Genomic DNA, 15,991 nt, shown 5'->3' on the forward strand with positions numbered 1-15,991 from the left:
ACAGACAGTGAAGACTTACCTTTTTTTTTTTTTTAGCACTATAAGCTAATGTCAACCAAGACAAATTCCTTGTGTAAACACACTTGTCTTTTCTGATTCTGATTCAGATGTTAATAGACAATTAACATCTGGGTGAGGGTAGGTCGGGTGTACTGTATGGGTGGGGAATAGTTTTATTAATCTGGAATGTTTTATCTGCTCCACTTACAGCACCTAAACTGTCAGCAACTTTTCAATTAATGAAACAGAGTACAGAATTAGCATGCAGCTGGTTGACATTTTATTATAATAATCACTCATCTTTTTGTATTTATGAATTTATTACTAAAAATATCTGCAATCATAACACATTCGCCATCAGGTACACTTAAATGCACCAACACACGCGCACGCACACACACACACAAAAACATACGTAACATTCTCACACACACAAAATTAGTATTCATCTTGAAGTTTCTGTAAGACAAAATCTTCACTCTCGGTTCTTCAGACACATTCTATCTCTTGTTACTGATGTTTTTTAACCTAAGCCAGAGAGAGAGAGAAAGAGAAATAATCATATTTCAAGCATTAAATTACTAATATGTATACCAAGACAACCTTACCATTTACAAGATGCATTATAAAATGCTTTATGATAAAAAATATGAGCTCTGACCTCTGGAGCAGTTCACTAGTAGACACAACTCTACTTTCATCTTCACTGTTGGAGTCTGTGTCTTCTGAGCTGCTATTAGACTCCTCTACCCTCTTCTTTTGTTTCCCTTTATGCTTATGTTTTTTGTTCTTTTTCTTCTAAAAAAAAAAAAAAAAAAAAAAAAAAAAAGTTAAATTAAATGTACTTTCTAATTTTGCAAAGATGTCTGGCACTCAGACTGGGCTCATCTGCTCCAGAAGAACCCACCTTTTTCTCTTTTTTGTGTTTCTTGGCTTTGTGTTTCTCTTTATCTTTCTTCTTTTGTTTCTTTAGCTGCGGCGAGTGTGCAGATGGAATAAACCCTGGTAAAGAGACACACAATGTAAAACGTTATGTTAATATAAAAGACAGGCTAGTGAAAAGATAAAAAAGTAATAACTAATATTACTGCATCCGTATATTCAGAAGTCTCAGATATTAAAGAAACTATGTCTTGTGTGATTAAAGGCTGGAATACACTACACGACATTTAAATTCTGAACAGATTTTAAATTCTGAACAGATTCTGAACTGAACAGTTTAAAACACTTTGTAAATAGTGACAGAGGAAACTGGCCTTCACACACTAAACGACTGAGGATCATTATCAGACATTAAAGTTGTTCCAATTACAACAAACTCAGGCAGAAACAAGCGCACTGTTGCTAGGAGACGGTGAAAACAACAAATGAAAACAACATGTGTTCTAAAATCGGCTGAAAATATCAAGCAATTTCCAACCAACTGGATGGAATTATAGACTAAAGCTTAAAAAACCAAAACAATTCGGAGTCTGTGACCATTAATACACTACTTGAAATTCTATGGAATTTGTCACTCAAATCTGCAGGCTGGCTTTGACTTTCATCATCTAGCTTCAACTACTCCAGACTGCAAATCGGTGGAAATTTGGAGCAAAAATCGTGTAGTGTATTCCAGGCTTTAGCTGAAAACAATTCCATAATTTTAGGATCTCTAGTGACATTCATGCTTTAGACATTTATTTACTCCAAATGCAAGTTACTATTATTGCTTTAACGTGTTGTTCACATGATAAATGAGGGGGATGGTGACTGCAGTGAGTATGTTGACTGACCAGGAGGTGGCAGTCTGGGGCCAAACTCCTCTTCATCCAGGCCTTGAGATTTATCAGGAGCACTCTGTGAGGAGGACTGGGTATTTTGTGCTGTAGTTGTTTCAGCAGATGGCTTGCTCTGGACTGTAAGATGCTTTAAATCTGAGGGGAAGAGAAAACAGTCAATAAATTATTATGATAATTAGACACTGACATCTGAATCAATGAAAGATTTTTGTGGAACAGCTTATCTTCAGAATATACCTGGCACTTTGCTGATGTCAGGAGCAGGAGTGAGCTGAGCAGAGATGGGTGGGTTGAGTGTCTCTGCACTGCTCTGGATTGGTTCAGATGTTGAAGGGGCCACCTCTTCTTCTTCTTCACTATCCTCTTCAGATGATGAGCTCTTCTCATCTGACGAGCTGGCAAAGATGGCTTTAAAGAGATCCATAGGAGGCCTCACTTCTTCTTCATCCTCTTCCTTCTCCTCCTCTTCAGTCTTTGGCTCAGTCTGCTTCTCATCGGACTGAGCCACTTTTACCTGCATAAAAGTGTGATTGTTACATTGAGATTATGTTGTATACAGTACTAAATGAAAACTACTTTAGCGTTAAATTTATTTCTGTAAAAGAGAAATGTTCTAAATGTATTCTTTAGGAGGCTTTTTAATAATTAGAGTTAAATGAATACAGTCAAGTATCCACTGGTACCTCTGGATTGGCAGAAGCATGTGAAGAGTCGGTCTGGTTCTTGTCCCCAGGTTCGATTTGCTTGGCCGCTGAAACCTCACTGCGCGTTTCGCTGAGGAACGCACTAAGTGGGTCTTTAGGTTCAGATACCTGCCCTGCTATGTCCCATCTGGATTTCTTATTGACTTCTGGAGTCAAATGGGGAAGGGTTGTGCTGGAGCTGGGAGGTTTGGAAGCACTCTGGGCCTCCCTGCTGACCTGACTGCTATCCGTTACGGTCAGGAAGTTAAAGACCGAGTACTTATCTCTCTTTATTTTAGGCATTCCCACAGTACTGGACCTGCAAATGCCAGACAAGATAAATGGAACACATGGAGAAAAATGAAAGTAATACATTTTCTTCCAATGAAAGTAATACATTTTTAGAACGACAAAAATCCACAAAATATTAGAAAAAATAAAAAAATAAAATATTGTAAATTTTATAGTGACAATGTATCAATGTCAATAAAAAAATACAATACAAACGATTGATCTATTTTTATTTAATTTTACTACAATATTGTTAGAATGAAAAGAAAAACATATCTAAGCAATAAAAGTGACTGAATATAAATTTAAATGTAATCATTTTAAATCAAATGTTTAAAAATGTTACATTTATTTAAAAGAAGTTGGTGGAAAGTACAAAAAATACACATTGCATTAACAGTACTTGTATTTTCTTTGAGGCTGAAAATGATCATAATTGTATTGTGTATTCTTTCAATTAGTGCAAATCACCAATGTTGTTTTTTTTGCCCTGCCTTGACCTTTATATACTCAAATAATAAAGGAATATCTTCAGATACAGCATATGATTTGATCCACCAAAACTGAAAGTCTGTCTTACCCTGGATAAGGGTCCGGAATGTTGAACCTTTTACACAGTAGTTTATCAGGGTGCCAATCAAATGTTTCTCTGGTCAGCTTTCCAAACATCTTCATCTTCACAGCGGCCTGCTTGTCATCCATATCATTCTAAAAAAAACAGAGTGAATATTAAAGTACAATTATAATATACAGTGGACTATTCTTGATCCATAAGCACCTTTTAGTTCCATTTTATCCAAACAAATTACCTGAACTTATTACTAAAGTTTAATGTGAAAAGTTAACTTATTGTACTGAAGGTAACTCCGTACCTCTTGATCCCGTGTGACCTCAACACTGTCTGTATCATCCTCATGTTTGCCACGTGTGAAACGTGAAGAGAGAGAAGAGTTGCTGGGCTTATAGAGTAATGCAGCACGCACAAATTCATCACTTTCTCTCCCTCTCTCCCACTCCGTCATGGAAGAGTCCAGACTCGACTCCAGGGCATCTACAAATCACCGCCACAGAGTGGAAATCAGATATTTAGCCAAGCCCAAATGAACAAAGTCTAGGATACATCACACCAAACATAACTGATCCAATTCACCTTTATCGCCCTTTTTGAGTTTGTTGATGTACAGATCATAGCGAGCCTGTTTCTGAGGAATTTTTGCAAAAGGTTTAAAGGTTTTGCTAGCATCTGCAGTGGGACCGGACCAAGCATTCAAAGCCATCTGTGTTTCAGAGGAAGCCTGAGTTTTGGCTGGAGAGGTTAGAGAATCGGGCTGTGGGGTGTTTGACTGGAAGCGGCTGGACAGGGCCTGTAGAGCGGCAGCTTTAGCCGAAGCCACCAGAGCAGCTCGATCTTCAGCTGAGGAAAGGTTTACCACGGACTTTTTCTGCTCCTTGGCTGCACTGCGGATCTCATTCAGCCGCTCTCGGTCCTTACTGCCAAGCAGCTCAAACACAGAGCTTGGGCCTACAAAACAAACACATTTTAAATTAAGTTTGGCTTAAAAAATTGCCCATAATACATTATTGGTTTAAAAAAAAAGAAAAAGAAAAGAAAAGTGTATTCATTAAGATTTTCTCACATTCAAAACAAACGGAAATTCGTAATTTATTCACATTCAAAACAAATGGTAAATAACAAACAGACCCTGATTTTGTGCTACATATTTTAGATATAGATTACATTTTAATTCACAGAAGGGGTTGTGTGGCTCTGTCATAATATACCAGTATTGACAAAAACCATGGTATCTGAAAAATGAAATCTTTATAGAATGCTAATACTAAACTTAAAATAATATCATCAATTGCCAGTAACTATCTGGTTGACACTTCAACCAGTGAAATGGTTGTCACTAGTCATAAAAGAGGAAAAAAAGACAACAACAGTGTGTAGCTACTACTGCTGAACAAAATCATGACGGAGGAGATGATAGACGCCAGTCTGGGAGCTTTTTGGATTCTGGTAAAAAGTTGGGATGTGCAACACCTCAGAATGCAGGAAGTGCATTAAGTACAGTAAGTTATTTTGTAAAGTTATGGTTACTAACTCTCTCTCCGACTACCTATACTCTTTCTGAGTGATACATCAGCCAAAAAGAGAGAAAACACAAAAGATCAATTTGACTGATTGCAATATTTCTATAGATATCACAATAATAGTATTTCCATGGATCATTTCACTCTTGATAACCGTGTAGTGAAAATCAGCCTTAATCTGAATTCAATTGCAATTACAAATCTATGATTCAAATTATTTTTTAAACAATCTCAACACATACGCAGGCACATCATTACCCTGTAGAGGTGTTTCTCCCAGCATGTCACGTCTCTGAGAAGAGTCTAAGCTGTGACGACCCTGCTGCGGTGCTTCCTGTGATAGGTGTCCACGTGAAGTCTGCAGTGCCTGGGCAATGATGGGGCTGACGGTGGATGAATCAACCACAGGACGGAAGTAATGTACGGGCCGAAAATCACGGGGCAAATCAGGGGGAGGATAGACCTAGAAAACAAAACCAATTAGCCTATTTTAACTGCACAACTTACAAGCTAATAAAGGAACTCAAGCCTAGTAGTGTTATTGTGAATAAAGTGTATATTACTATTTTAATCTCTGTGATTTCGGAGGCCAATGTAAACCCATCCAGAATCCTGCCAGAATATACCACATCTCTTTTTGAGTCTGGAACAAAAACAAATTAATTTGTCATGGAGAAAAACACTCAAATAGCATTCTGTTCTGACATCCTGATACAACCAAAGTGATTGGAAGTAGGGGTGTGCGATATTGAAAAAAAATAATCTCTCGATATTTTTGGGGATAAGGATAATTAGACGATAATTTGCCAAGTGTGTTATTGTGCTGATATCTGACTACCATGGACAGCTGCAGTTTTTGATATTCTTCATTCTGTGCGGTCAGTTCACATCAGTGAACAGAAATTAGTCTTTTCATTTCAGTTTAAATTGGTTTTACCTTTTATTGGCATTTTTACCTTTAATAAAACCATTTCTTCTTGAGTCAAATCGTTACATTTAATCAGTCAATTAGAATAATAAGAAATTTAGGCTGTTACCAAACAAATGAAACCAGTATTAACAAAATTTATCTTTGCAGAAGTTGCATCTGAAGTGGCATTTAGATGTATTTACACACTGTTTAATTCAGCTCAGAGGGAGTGCTTCAACCTGCAGTTACAAATGCTTAATGTTTTGATATTTTAAATATAAAACATTGAAAACTGATGTTTGAAATTATTTAAAAAATGAAAAGATACTTTAAATGTGAAATTAAAACCGCCAGTAGGTGGCAGCAAGTCACTATTAACAAGTGAGTCAATGAACAGAATCATTTAAACAGGTTGATTCATTCAGGAACAAAACACCATCATGTTGCTCAGAGATGCAAAACTGTTCTGTGGTGGAAAAGAGAGCAAAAACAGGCAATATGGTGTCTAAAACGTAAGTCTCTTAATATTAACTTATTGTTTATTGAACTGCTGTATAAAATCAGTATCACATTTGTAATCAAGCTTATTTTTGAAGGAAAAAACACGTCACTCTTCTTGTGATTTTAACTATATAAAATGATATAAATATGTACATTTTCTGCCCCTATATCTTGAATTTTGTGATCTTTCAAAATGCATTTTAATAGACTGAATCATGCAGTGAAAAAACACACTCTGAATGCGCACGCGCACTGTTTAACCCACTTGACATCGTCACATAATGTATGCGTGCACTGTTTTGTTTGGTTTTTGCAGAATACTCGATAATGTCAAATTGCACATTGTTAAAACAACAATTACAATATTAATCGCAGAAGATATATATCGCACACCCCTAATTGGAAGTATCATGACATTATAAGAACACAGAAAAGTACTTCCTGTCAGACCAACCATTCTTTTTCCTGCTGTACTGATGGGGAGCGGTCCATCCGTAGAGTCCATCCCCTGGTTCTTCTCCTCCCAGAACAGTATCATAGTTGGACATGGAGTCTTTATGATAAATATCAGCATCTTCGTTCTCCATTGCACCAACACCAAAAGCCTACACACATGTATACACTAATGTCAGCATGTATCTTCAAATAGAAGTGTTCAAATTAATTTTTTTTAGGTCATTACTGATTGTACTTTGGCCTTACCTGTCCTGCAATCCCACCCCTGCGTTGCTGTCCTGAATTTCTGCCCCCAAATAAGCTGCTTGTTCTGTCAGACTGAACCGTAAAGAGGTTTATATGTGCTGATTCTGATCCGCCACCCAAGGCCTGAAGTGGGTTCAGCCCTCGGTAACCCAGACCATGGGAGTCAACTTTAGGGGTGAAGTCCACTGGGACCACATCTTTGGGGGCAAAGGTCACATTCTCTGGAGCGAATTCATCATCATCCTCCTTTAAAAAAGAAAATTGGGTATATGTTTTTCAGTCTGACTAAAGAAAGTTCAGCAGTAAGTCTATTCTTCACATTATAATCACATAGGCTGCATCCGAATATCCACACTTCCCAACTAAACAGTAGGCTAAAAACAGAATGCGAAAAGAGCAGTGTATCTGAATTCACAGTATTCATACAACAGTAGATGAAAAGTACCCAGATGATCTACTACTTTCTGAATTGCGCATCTAGTGGACACTTTACTATGCCATGATGCCAAGACACGGGAGGGGATTTGTGAATAGAAGTAAAGCGACGCAGCTGACCCTAGTAAGTCACATAACAATAATGACAACATTGGAAGTACATCCACTTCACTACATCCAAGATGTAGTACATCCAGATTACATTTATACTAGAACACACTTTTTAAACAGTTATGAAAGTATATGATTCCAGACACAGCCATAATAAGTTTCAATTGAATCTGATGAAAAACCCATACACCAAACAATGCCCACCTCTGACTCCTCTGATCCATTGAGCGGCAACGCACAGCCGTAAAGCTTAGCCACATCTGAAAGATGAGAAAGAGCAAATGTTAACATGTAGGCTTTCCAAATCTAAAACCTAAAAATGGCAGTACAGTTAAAGCAAAACATTTATGATATTTTCTCTCATTACCAGTGTTTTGCTTGCGTTGCTTTCTCTTCAGTCTTGGTCCGACTCCCTGGCCATCTTTCCAGCCCATTTTTCTCAGCAGCTCCACACCAATGGATGACCTGGAATTACACAATGCAATGTAAAAACTTCAATTTACAACTACATTTTAGTTAGATTAACTATATATATATATATATATATATATATATATATATATATATATATATCTATCTATATATATATATATATATAGTTAGAGAGTGATGAGTACCTTGCAGGGGCAATAAGCTCTTCCAGCAGTCCGGGGTCTCCAGGTATCAGAGCAGCAAGAGAGTTGACCACTCGTGCCTTGTCCTTTAACTGATCCTTCCTCTCAGATGCAAAATCATCTGTAGTGATAATCTCTTGAGGGGCAATACCATGCTCACTAAAATCCTTCAAGTAAACATATTCTTTATTAGACACAACATGTCAAGAACTTCACAGGTATTTAAGGCACAGTATTATTGACTAGGAGAACTGAGATCCACACACAAACCTCCTCATCCATAAAGTCCTCTGGTCTAGCATTCTGTCTCCCTGCCTTTTGCTGTCGAGTTGATACAAATGTTGATGGAGCCCAGCCTAAAGAACACAGCAGACTAGTTAAACTTAGACAAGACCCGGTTAACAGAATTAAAACATCAGTGCACTGAGCAAGGCTGCCACTGACCTTCTTTAGAGCCGACTGTGTTGAAGTAACCAGCGGAGAAGCCACCAGTGAAAGCACCGTGAAATCTCTTGAAACGGCCCTTCTCGTCTTTAACCGTCTGTTCATGCACAGGCACCGGCTTTCTGATGGGTTCATCTGAAATACACATAACGTTACACGAACACCGTGGATTTGCGTAGAGAAGTGTGCGCTTTCTACGCCTGCATTTTTTATTAAAACATTCACAGCTCCTAAGTATCAAAAACCTGCAATTTCACACAAATGACAGCTTCACTGCACACATTTTAGTACCTTCTTCCAGAGGCTCTAAAGGAATTCCATAAGTCACGAAATCCTCATCGCTATCTTCGTCGGACGCCATGTTTACAACAAGTACGGTGGCCACATGAGCTCCTGAGATGTCTGATTCGTGAACCAATCTCTCTTTTGGTTCGGATCTTTTCAATGAATCGGTTGAACCGGTTCACCGGTCTGAACAGTTGTTTCACGAGTCTGACTGAATCGGTCCGAGCGGTTCTCACCGGTCAACTCACTGACACAAATGATTCACAATGTGCCGATAGAAAGAGAATTTGAAGTGATAAGACGTTTGACTGATAGTGTAAATAAAAAAGGATTGACATGGTGTGGAATTGCGTTTTATTATAGTTTTTGAGTTTCATTATAATCTGGTTGGAAAACACGAAATTGCAGTAAAACCTATACTATCCATTTTATAAACCTTATTTTATTATCATTGTAACATAAATGTGGATTTTCGAATCGTTTTTGAAATATGTAATATATCACCATGAAGACTTGCGGAAATGGCTCATGTCTTTACGCGAAATAAGGCTGCTTTGTGTTGCTCAAAATTCAGTGTAAAATGCTGCTTAAACGCCAGACCCACCTTAGCCCCCAGTATCAAATTATACAGTTGTAATTGCTGTGTACATGCATTTATACCATCTTTGATCAGAAATAGTGTGTAAAGACAGCTATGACACTTCAGAAGCACATTTGCAGTTTAAATTTGGCCCAGTACCTTCACATTTATGCATTTGGTAGTCACTTTTATCCAAATCGACTTCCATTCAAAGTTTACATTTCATCATGCACTACCTGAAACAGAACCCGCCATGACCTTTGTATTGCTAGCACCATGCTATACCATTTGGACTACAGGAATTTGATAACTGGTTTTCAGGTTAAGAAACATTAATAATAATAAAAAGCAAAAAACAATGTACAACAAACAACTTTTATTATTGCCAACACAACTTATTTAAAGATTTTCTTGTAGACTTTGACTCTGGAGTGAAAGTAAATAAAATCTCAGCCAACAATGACACTCATTAAAGATGCATTTGACTGTTTCCCTTATATGTTAAACATCTAGTGCAGCCTTTGGTTGCATAAAAGTACTTTTTAAAAACAACAAAAAGCAGCACATCATGTCATAGGCATTGACATTCTACAAATGTTGCCTACATATATAAAGGTCAGCTTAAGGTGAACAAATATCTACACTTTAATATTTATTATGTGTTCAGCAATTTACTTAAAAATACATACACCGTATGCATCTAAAATAGGACAACAGCTTTACAAATGAGGATATCAAAATCCACAATCAAATAAAACTCAAATTTTCCAACAGAAATATAAGGATGTTATCTAAAAATAGAAGAAAAAATGGGCATTTCCATTTGAGCTCCCATTGCTTCTTCATAAATTGCAGAGGGAAGTTAGAGTCCTATTTGGGAGGTCGACCTTCACACACTTTGGATAATCTCCCGGCATTGAGGCCTATGTGCAATCTTGATGAATAATATGATGACACGAAATACTCTCCACTGCTGTCTCTTCAAGGTGCTATTGGATATGAGGCCGTGGTTTCAAAATAAGTTTCCCCGTCTAGTATGTGAGAGGGAAAAATACAAATGTTTGCATTTACTTTGCATTCATAAACCAGTGAAACTGAGAGATCACAAAGGGCAATTCAGAGGACACAAGTACTCACATCATCACAGGACATGTTATATTCTGCTAGTACTGTCCGACAGCGTGCTGCAATACTGCAAGTGGTTAAGGAGAGATTTGGCAGTCACTGATCATTTGCAGTTTTGTAATAGTCAATAGTCAACTGATTGGCTGAATACAATGAAGACAGTACAAATCTCCTGTATTAAAAAGGATACATAGATGGTGCAACAACTCGTTTGTGTATTCCAGCAAAGAAAAGGCCAATCAGAGTCACACAGCTGATTGTGAAAAATGGATGATTCCATAAAGATGAGAAGAAAGAAACCTGTGGAAAGAGAGAACATGACAGACAAACAACTATAAGGGCAAACAGGCAGAACGTGGCATTTGACGCTAATCTGACATCTCTAAATATTACATACTTTCTGAGTGTCTGGATCTATCAGCCAGTTCCAGGCGCCTGTGGCTGTGCAAACAGACACCACTATCAGAATCACTGCAAAAAGAAAAAAAAAAAGAAAAAAAAAAAGCAGAATTTATTAATTAAATTGAGGCAATGTAAGGCACAATTTCAGTCCTTGTTGATTAACATGTTATGGACACTTGGACAAAGCATGTACAGATCTTGGCTCAGACCAGACACACAGTCCAGGTTTTAAACTGCTTGAAACAGATTCAATAAAGATTTGACCAGACAAGCTGGACTGACTTACTGCGCCAACGACCTGTAGCCGGTTGCAAACAAGACACATACTCCGTCAGTCTCCTCTCAAAAGCCTTCAGGTCTGCAAAGGAGCAAAACAACTGTATCAGCACAGGACTTACAGTGAGGTAAGCAACATCTGTTTTCTAATTTGAACAAATTTTAGTTTTAAATGACAAAGAATTCAACCACCACTTAAAAGGACAAGTACAAGGACAGCTTTGCATCATTACAATGTCGGTAGTACAAATAAATGAACAATGTGTATTTTTTCGCCATGTGACCTGTACCCAAATCACCCAATTTATTTATCAGCTAAAGTGATCTGACAGCTGCAGGGCTTTTATTAAAACTACAGATGGCACTTCCGCATTTCTGTATTCTCGACCATGGACAGTTGGATCGAGCCCAGAGCATTATGAGTGTTGAAGTCATGTAACACCTCTTTCAAAAACATTTAGCCTTTCTACTGTATAGACAGCCAAGTGTTACTAAAAGACCATATTGTCAGCGGTGAATTAAGACACTTTAAGACACCATGCTGCTGTGTTTCACACCACTCTGAAAAACGCATAATGAAGAAAACCTAAAAATGTAGATGGGCAAAAGAGTTTATAGGGTCAGAAACATTAGCTGTACCATGCATATCAATGCACAGGCAGCTTTATAGCTTTTATATTTTCGGGAAAATGTGCACTACTTTGCATGTATTATACATCAGTGTCAGATATGATGGCATTATGATTGGCCAATGTTTAAAAGCCAAGACCGGGTTTTACAATGCCAGAGGAGCTGCACTCCTTGTTGAGGCACCAGTCTTGCGAGATTTCGGTTTACATACTTACGTTCATAATGTTGCTGTAGTGCATGTCAGCAAAATAAATCACGCTTTTATCAGCTGAAGGGTCTTAGAATCTTAGCTTAGATGCTAGCAGCACTGTGTCAACACTATACATCTAACCTGCCATAACAAACACATGGACGCTGCGCTAATACTCGGATATGACACTTGGAGATGAGAACACTAAACTGATAATCGATCTATTAAAAAAATACCTTCGGCTTGTTCTAATGAATTCATTGCTCTTCTCCCAAGTGCTGTAGTCGCCGAGTGTAGGCCTGCAAACACACACCACTGCCGTCAGCGTGCGCCAGCCAATCGCGGAAGCTCTCTTCTCATTGGCTCCTAGAGAACAGGGCGTCATCTTAAAGAAATATTTTGTTGGTTTGTTTAATAGATGCTTCGATATTTAGTTGTTTACTATTCTTTCAGCTAAGTATATATTATCTAAATAAATGCTTGCTTACTTTTTTAAAATTACTTTTAAAATTGCTTGCTTACTTTTTGTTCAATTGTACAATTGTTGCAACTAGTTGAAATGACAGCCAATCTGATTATACTTAAAAATGTAATGCAACTTACTTTTTCAACCTGAAGTGGGTAGATTTTCTGTGTTCAAAGGAAATTTCGTACCAAAAATATATTGTTGAAAACAAAATTACATCTCTAGCAATTCATCTGTAAAAGCGAAAGTGAAGTGACATACGGCCAAGTATGGTGACCCATACTCGGAATTTGTGCTCTGCATTTAACCCATCCAACGTGCACACACACACAGTGAACACACACCCGGAGCAGAGGGCAGCCATTTATGCTGCGGCGCCCGGGGAGCAGTTGGGGGTTCGGTGCCTTGCTCAAGGGCACCCCAGTCATGGTATTGAGGGTGGAGAGAGCACTGGACATTCACTCCCCCCACCTACAATTCCTGAGTCCGACTCTCTAACCATTAGGCCACGACTTCCCCTAAGCTTAAAGGGGTGGTTGACTGTTTTTTTTCTAGGCTTGATTGTGTTTATGGGGTGCAGTCTAACATGTGTTCATGCTTCGTTTTTTTAAAAACGCATTATTTTTCATATAATTTACCTTTATTCCACACCGCTCTGTCCCTTCTCTGACAAACGCCTCGATTATTTCCTGTTTTTATGAAGTCCCTCCCTCAGAAATATGTGATGGGCTCTGATTGGTTAGATGGCTCAGTGTGTTGTGATTCACTAAACCGCTGAGCGTGTCTAAATGTCCCGCTCCTCAGCTCAGCGGCATGTGCTCCGGTTGTATTGTAAACATTGCGGCGCGTCTTGGACGGTGAGGGCGTCAAGGTATGGAAGGCCTTATTATTAAATTTGTCTTTACACGTAACGTATAGAGACGAAATAACGCCTGTACACGTTATTGCGTCTACACGCGTTATTTCGTGTACAGACGTTCTGACGTGTAGACGCGCAATTACGCATAGCCGCGTAAACACAAGATTTCCGGTGTCAAAATAAAAGTCCACTAGCACTAAAAACCCTACACTTTTTTCTAATCTTTAACCTAAATAATCTAAATACTAAATTGTGTAGCATAACATCATTTTTGGATTAATAAATACAATAATTATATTAATAAAAAAAGAAAAATTAATTCATTTATAATTCCTTTTTTTAATCATGGCGCCCCCGAGGCAGACTCGTTTGCTCGCTCCCTGCTCGAATGCCGTTTTTTTTTTTTTTTTTTCTTGTTTTCTCTGCAGTGCACAAATACAATGCACTGCTAACATGCAACAGACAGGCATTGCTGGATATCGCCAATTCAGCCAACCATTTATATCACCGGAACTACAACTCGCTCCCACAACCACCCCCTCACCCCCATGAAGGCCTAGAAGAAGCACCTAGCTCGAGCGAGGAAGCTGACCCGAGGAAAATGCTCCGTTTATAACAGTAATCTTGGGGGGGAGACTCATTTAAATTAATGTAATACTCTGGTTTTAGCCAGGTCTCTGTCATACAGAGAACATCTGGGTTATGATAAGTAATTGTACCATTTACTAAAAGTGCTTTTGTAGAAAGGGACCTAATATTTAATAAGTCAAGCTTTATCATTTGTTTCTCTGTATTGAACAATTTTTTTATTTGTTGAACATCAATTAAATAGTTACTCTTAAGATAGTTTGCTCTTCTAGTTCGGGGAACAGACACAGTCTCTGTAGTGTGATATCCAGGTGAAAGAGTCTCTATGTGCTGAGAATTAACTGACTTCTGTGACATGAGGCAGCTAGCAGATGATATATTAAAAATAATTTTAACATTGACAAAACATAGGTAACATTAAAGGTCTACTGAAGTGCCTTGAAATGCACAGCATTATGTGGTGTGTTAAACATATAGCCTAATCATTTTCATAAATACACGCCAATAAAAAGATATAAAATAACATGAAAATATCCCTTACGAAAATTAACCGTGGTTACAACCAAAAAACATGGTTATTATAGGTAAGCCATGGTAAAAACAAATTAAACATGTTTTGCTACACTAACCATAGTTTAACCATGGTATTTGTAGTAAAACTGTGGTAATAAGCTACAACTCGTAATAAAAACGCCCAAAAAACACGGTTAGCCTAGCCTACATTTACTATAGTAATACCATTTTTAATCTTCTCGTTGAGGAATTTTGTAAACAACTGTAAACAAACAAAAAAACAAAACAAAAAAAGCACGGAGAGGGCAAGATAAATTCATTGTCTAACGAAATCCTGCATTACAACATTTTTGAGAACTTTTGAAATAATCAAGCTATGACATGCCCATCATGCTTTGTCGGTACATTTGATTGGTCAGGTACTTATGTTCTGTGGGTCATATTTCCATAACAAAACATCAGAAAATGTTGTAGTGCAGGATTTTTTTTTAAGAACTTCTGAAATAATCAAGTTATGACATGCAAGAACAAAACAGTGAATTGTACCCTTGAAAAATCCAGAAAACCGAATGAACTGTATGCAATTAACGCACCTCAGAAATAAAGCTTATAACCACTTTTTCAGTTTGTTTACAGTTGTTTACAAAATTCCTCAACGCCATAACTCTACTGCATGTATTTTGAAATGCCGCCTCTTTCTAGGTTGTAATACAACGTCATTATCATGTGACTATAGATAGCGCTGACATGTCCGGAAAGAGAATGACATACTACCAAGTGCGTTGGTATGTATATTGGTACGTCACTTTTAAATGTATTATTTATTAATGACAAGTCATTATGTTGAGATTTACGTGACTATTATATGTTTAATCAATTTTATGCAAATTTGGATGACTTTGGCCTTGCCATTGGCCAAAACACTAACGTCTGTACACAAAATAACGCGTGTAGACGCAATAACGTGTACAGGCGTTATTTCGTCTGTACACGTTACGTGTAAAGACAAATTTAATAATACGGCCTTCCATATCAAGGAGAGTTGAAGTAAGGTCAACTTTATGGTAATGAGCTATGACGCGGTTGGGCGGCAACCAATCGGAATGTAGAAGTTCTCCGCTTGAGAGGAGTCCAGAGAACGCAGTCCTGTAAACTTTGGTTCCGACCACATTAGTTCCCAAGCATTTTCACGCTAGAACGCTTGTTTTTAAGCGGGAATACAATTAATTTGCTCAAAACAACACCGATTTGACCAATTGGCATTTATTGGTTTATTTCGTTAGTAAACATGTAACTATAATTGTTGTAACTATAAGTTCTTTCCATTGATAAATTTCTTACTTTCAAAATTAAAATATTTCATGAGGTTAATTTATACCCTACTTGTGGTCAGTCTGCACAAGATCAGCATCCTTGTTTCCTTTTCGGCTCCTTTAAATACAAGACCTAGCTTGGATGTTGTAAACTACTTTTGCCATGTTGCCGTAGCTTAGCTTGCTACATTTCCCAGG

The 15,991-nt window shown here is 37.8% G+C and overlaps 2 protein-coding genes across 4 annotated transcripts; both read right to left on the reverse strand.

Annotated features, from left to right (window-relative positions):
* Positions 1-136: 136 nt before the first annotated feature.
* Positions 137-8,989, reverse strand: gpatch1 (G patch domain containing 1). Of its 2 annotated transcripts, none has more exons than XM_058783634.1 (19): positions 8,858-8,989; positions 8,567-8,701; positions 8,393-8,478; positions 8,126-8,289; positions 7,876-7,973; positions 7,713-7,768; positions 6,963-7,208; positions 6,715-6,865; positions 5,413-5,492; positions 5,108-5,312; positions 3,906-4,277; positions 3,628-3,806; positions 3,336-3,463; positions 2,465-2,783; positions 2,019-2,295; positions 1,776-1,916; positions 908-1,002; positions 662-795; positions 137-528 (listed from the first exon to the last, which is right to left on the reverse strand). In XM_058783634.1, the coding sequence occupies exons 1-19, from the start codon at positions 8,925-8,927 to the stop codon at positions 501-503; spliced, it is 2,964 nt and encodes a 987-aa protein (XP_058639617.1). In that variant the 5' UTR covers positions 8,928-8,989; the 3' UTR covers positions 137-500. The 2 variants fall into 2 exon arrangements, with proteins under 2 accessions (XP_058639617.1, XP_058639616.1); XM_058783633.1 differs by having other exon boundaries at positions 139-528; positions 662-798.
* Positions 8,990-9,792: 803 nt separating this feature from the next.
* Positions 9,793-13,404, reverse strand: cnep1r1 (CTD nuclear envelope phosphatase 1 regulatory subunit 1). Of its 2 annotated transcripts, XM_058782135.1 has the most exons (7): positions 13,159-13,404; positions 12,291-12,420; positions 11,245-11,316; positions 10,954-11,027; positions 10,747-10,856; positions 10,569-10,623; positions 9,793-10,462 (listed from the first exon to the last, which is right to left on the reverse strand). In XM_058782135.1, the coding sequence occupies exons 2-7, from the start codon at positions 12,313-12,315 to the stop codon at positions 10,421-10,423; spliced, it is 378 nt and encodes a 125-aa protein (XP_058638118.1). In that variant the 5' UTR covers positions 12,316-12,420; positions 13,159-13,404; the 3' UTR covers positions 9,793-10,420. The 2 variants fall into 2 exon arrangements, with proteins under 2 accessions (XP_058638118.1, XP_058638119.1); XM_058782136.1 differs by lacking the exon at positions 13,159-13,404 and having other exon boundaries at positions 12,291-12,438.
* Between the last annotated feature and the right edge of the window lie 2,587 nt (positions 13,405-15,991).

Source organism: Onychostoma macrolepis, chromosome 07 (genome assembly GCF_012432095.1).
Source record: "Onychostoma macrolepis isolate SWU-2019 chromosome 07, ASM1243209v1, whole genome shotgun sequence".
NCBI lineage: Eukaryota > Metazoa > Chordata > Actinopteri > Cypriniformes > Cyprinidae > Onychostoma > Onychostoma macrolepis.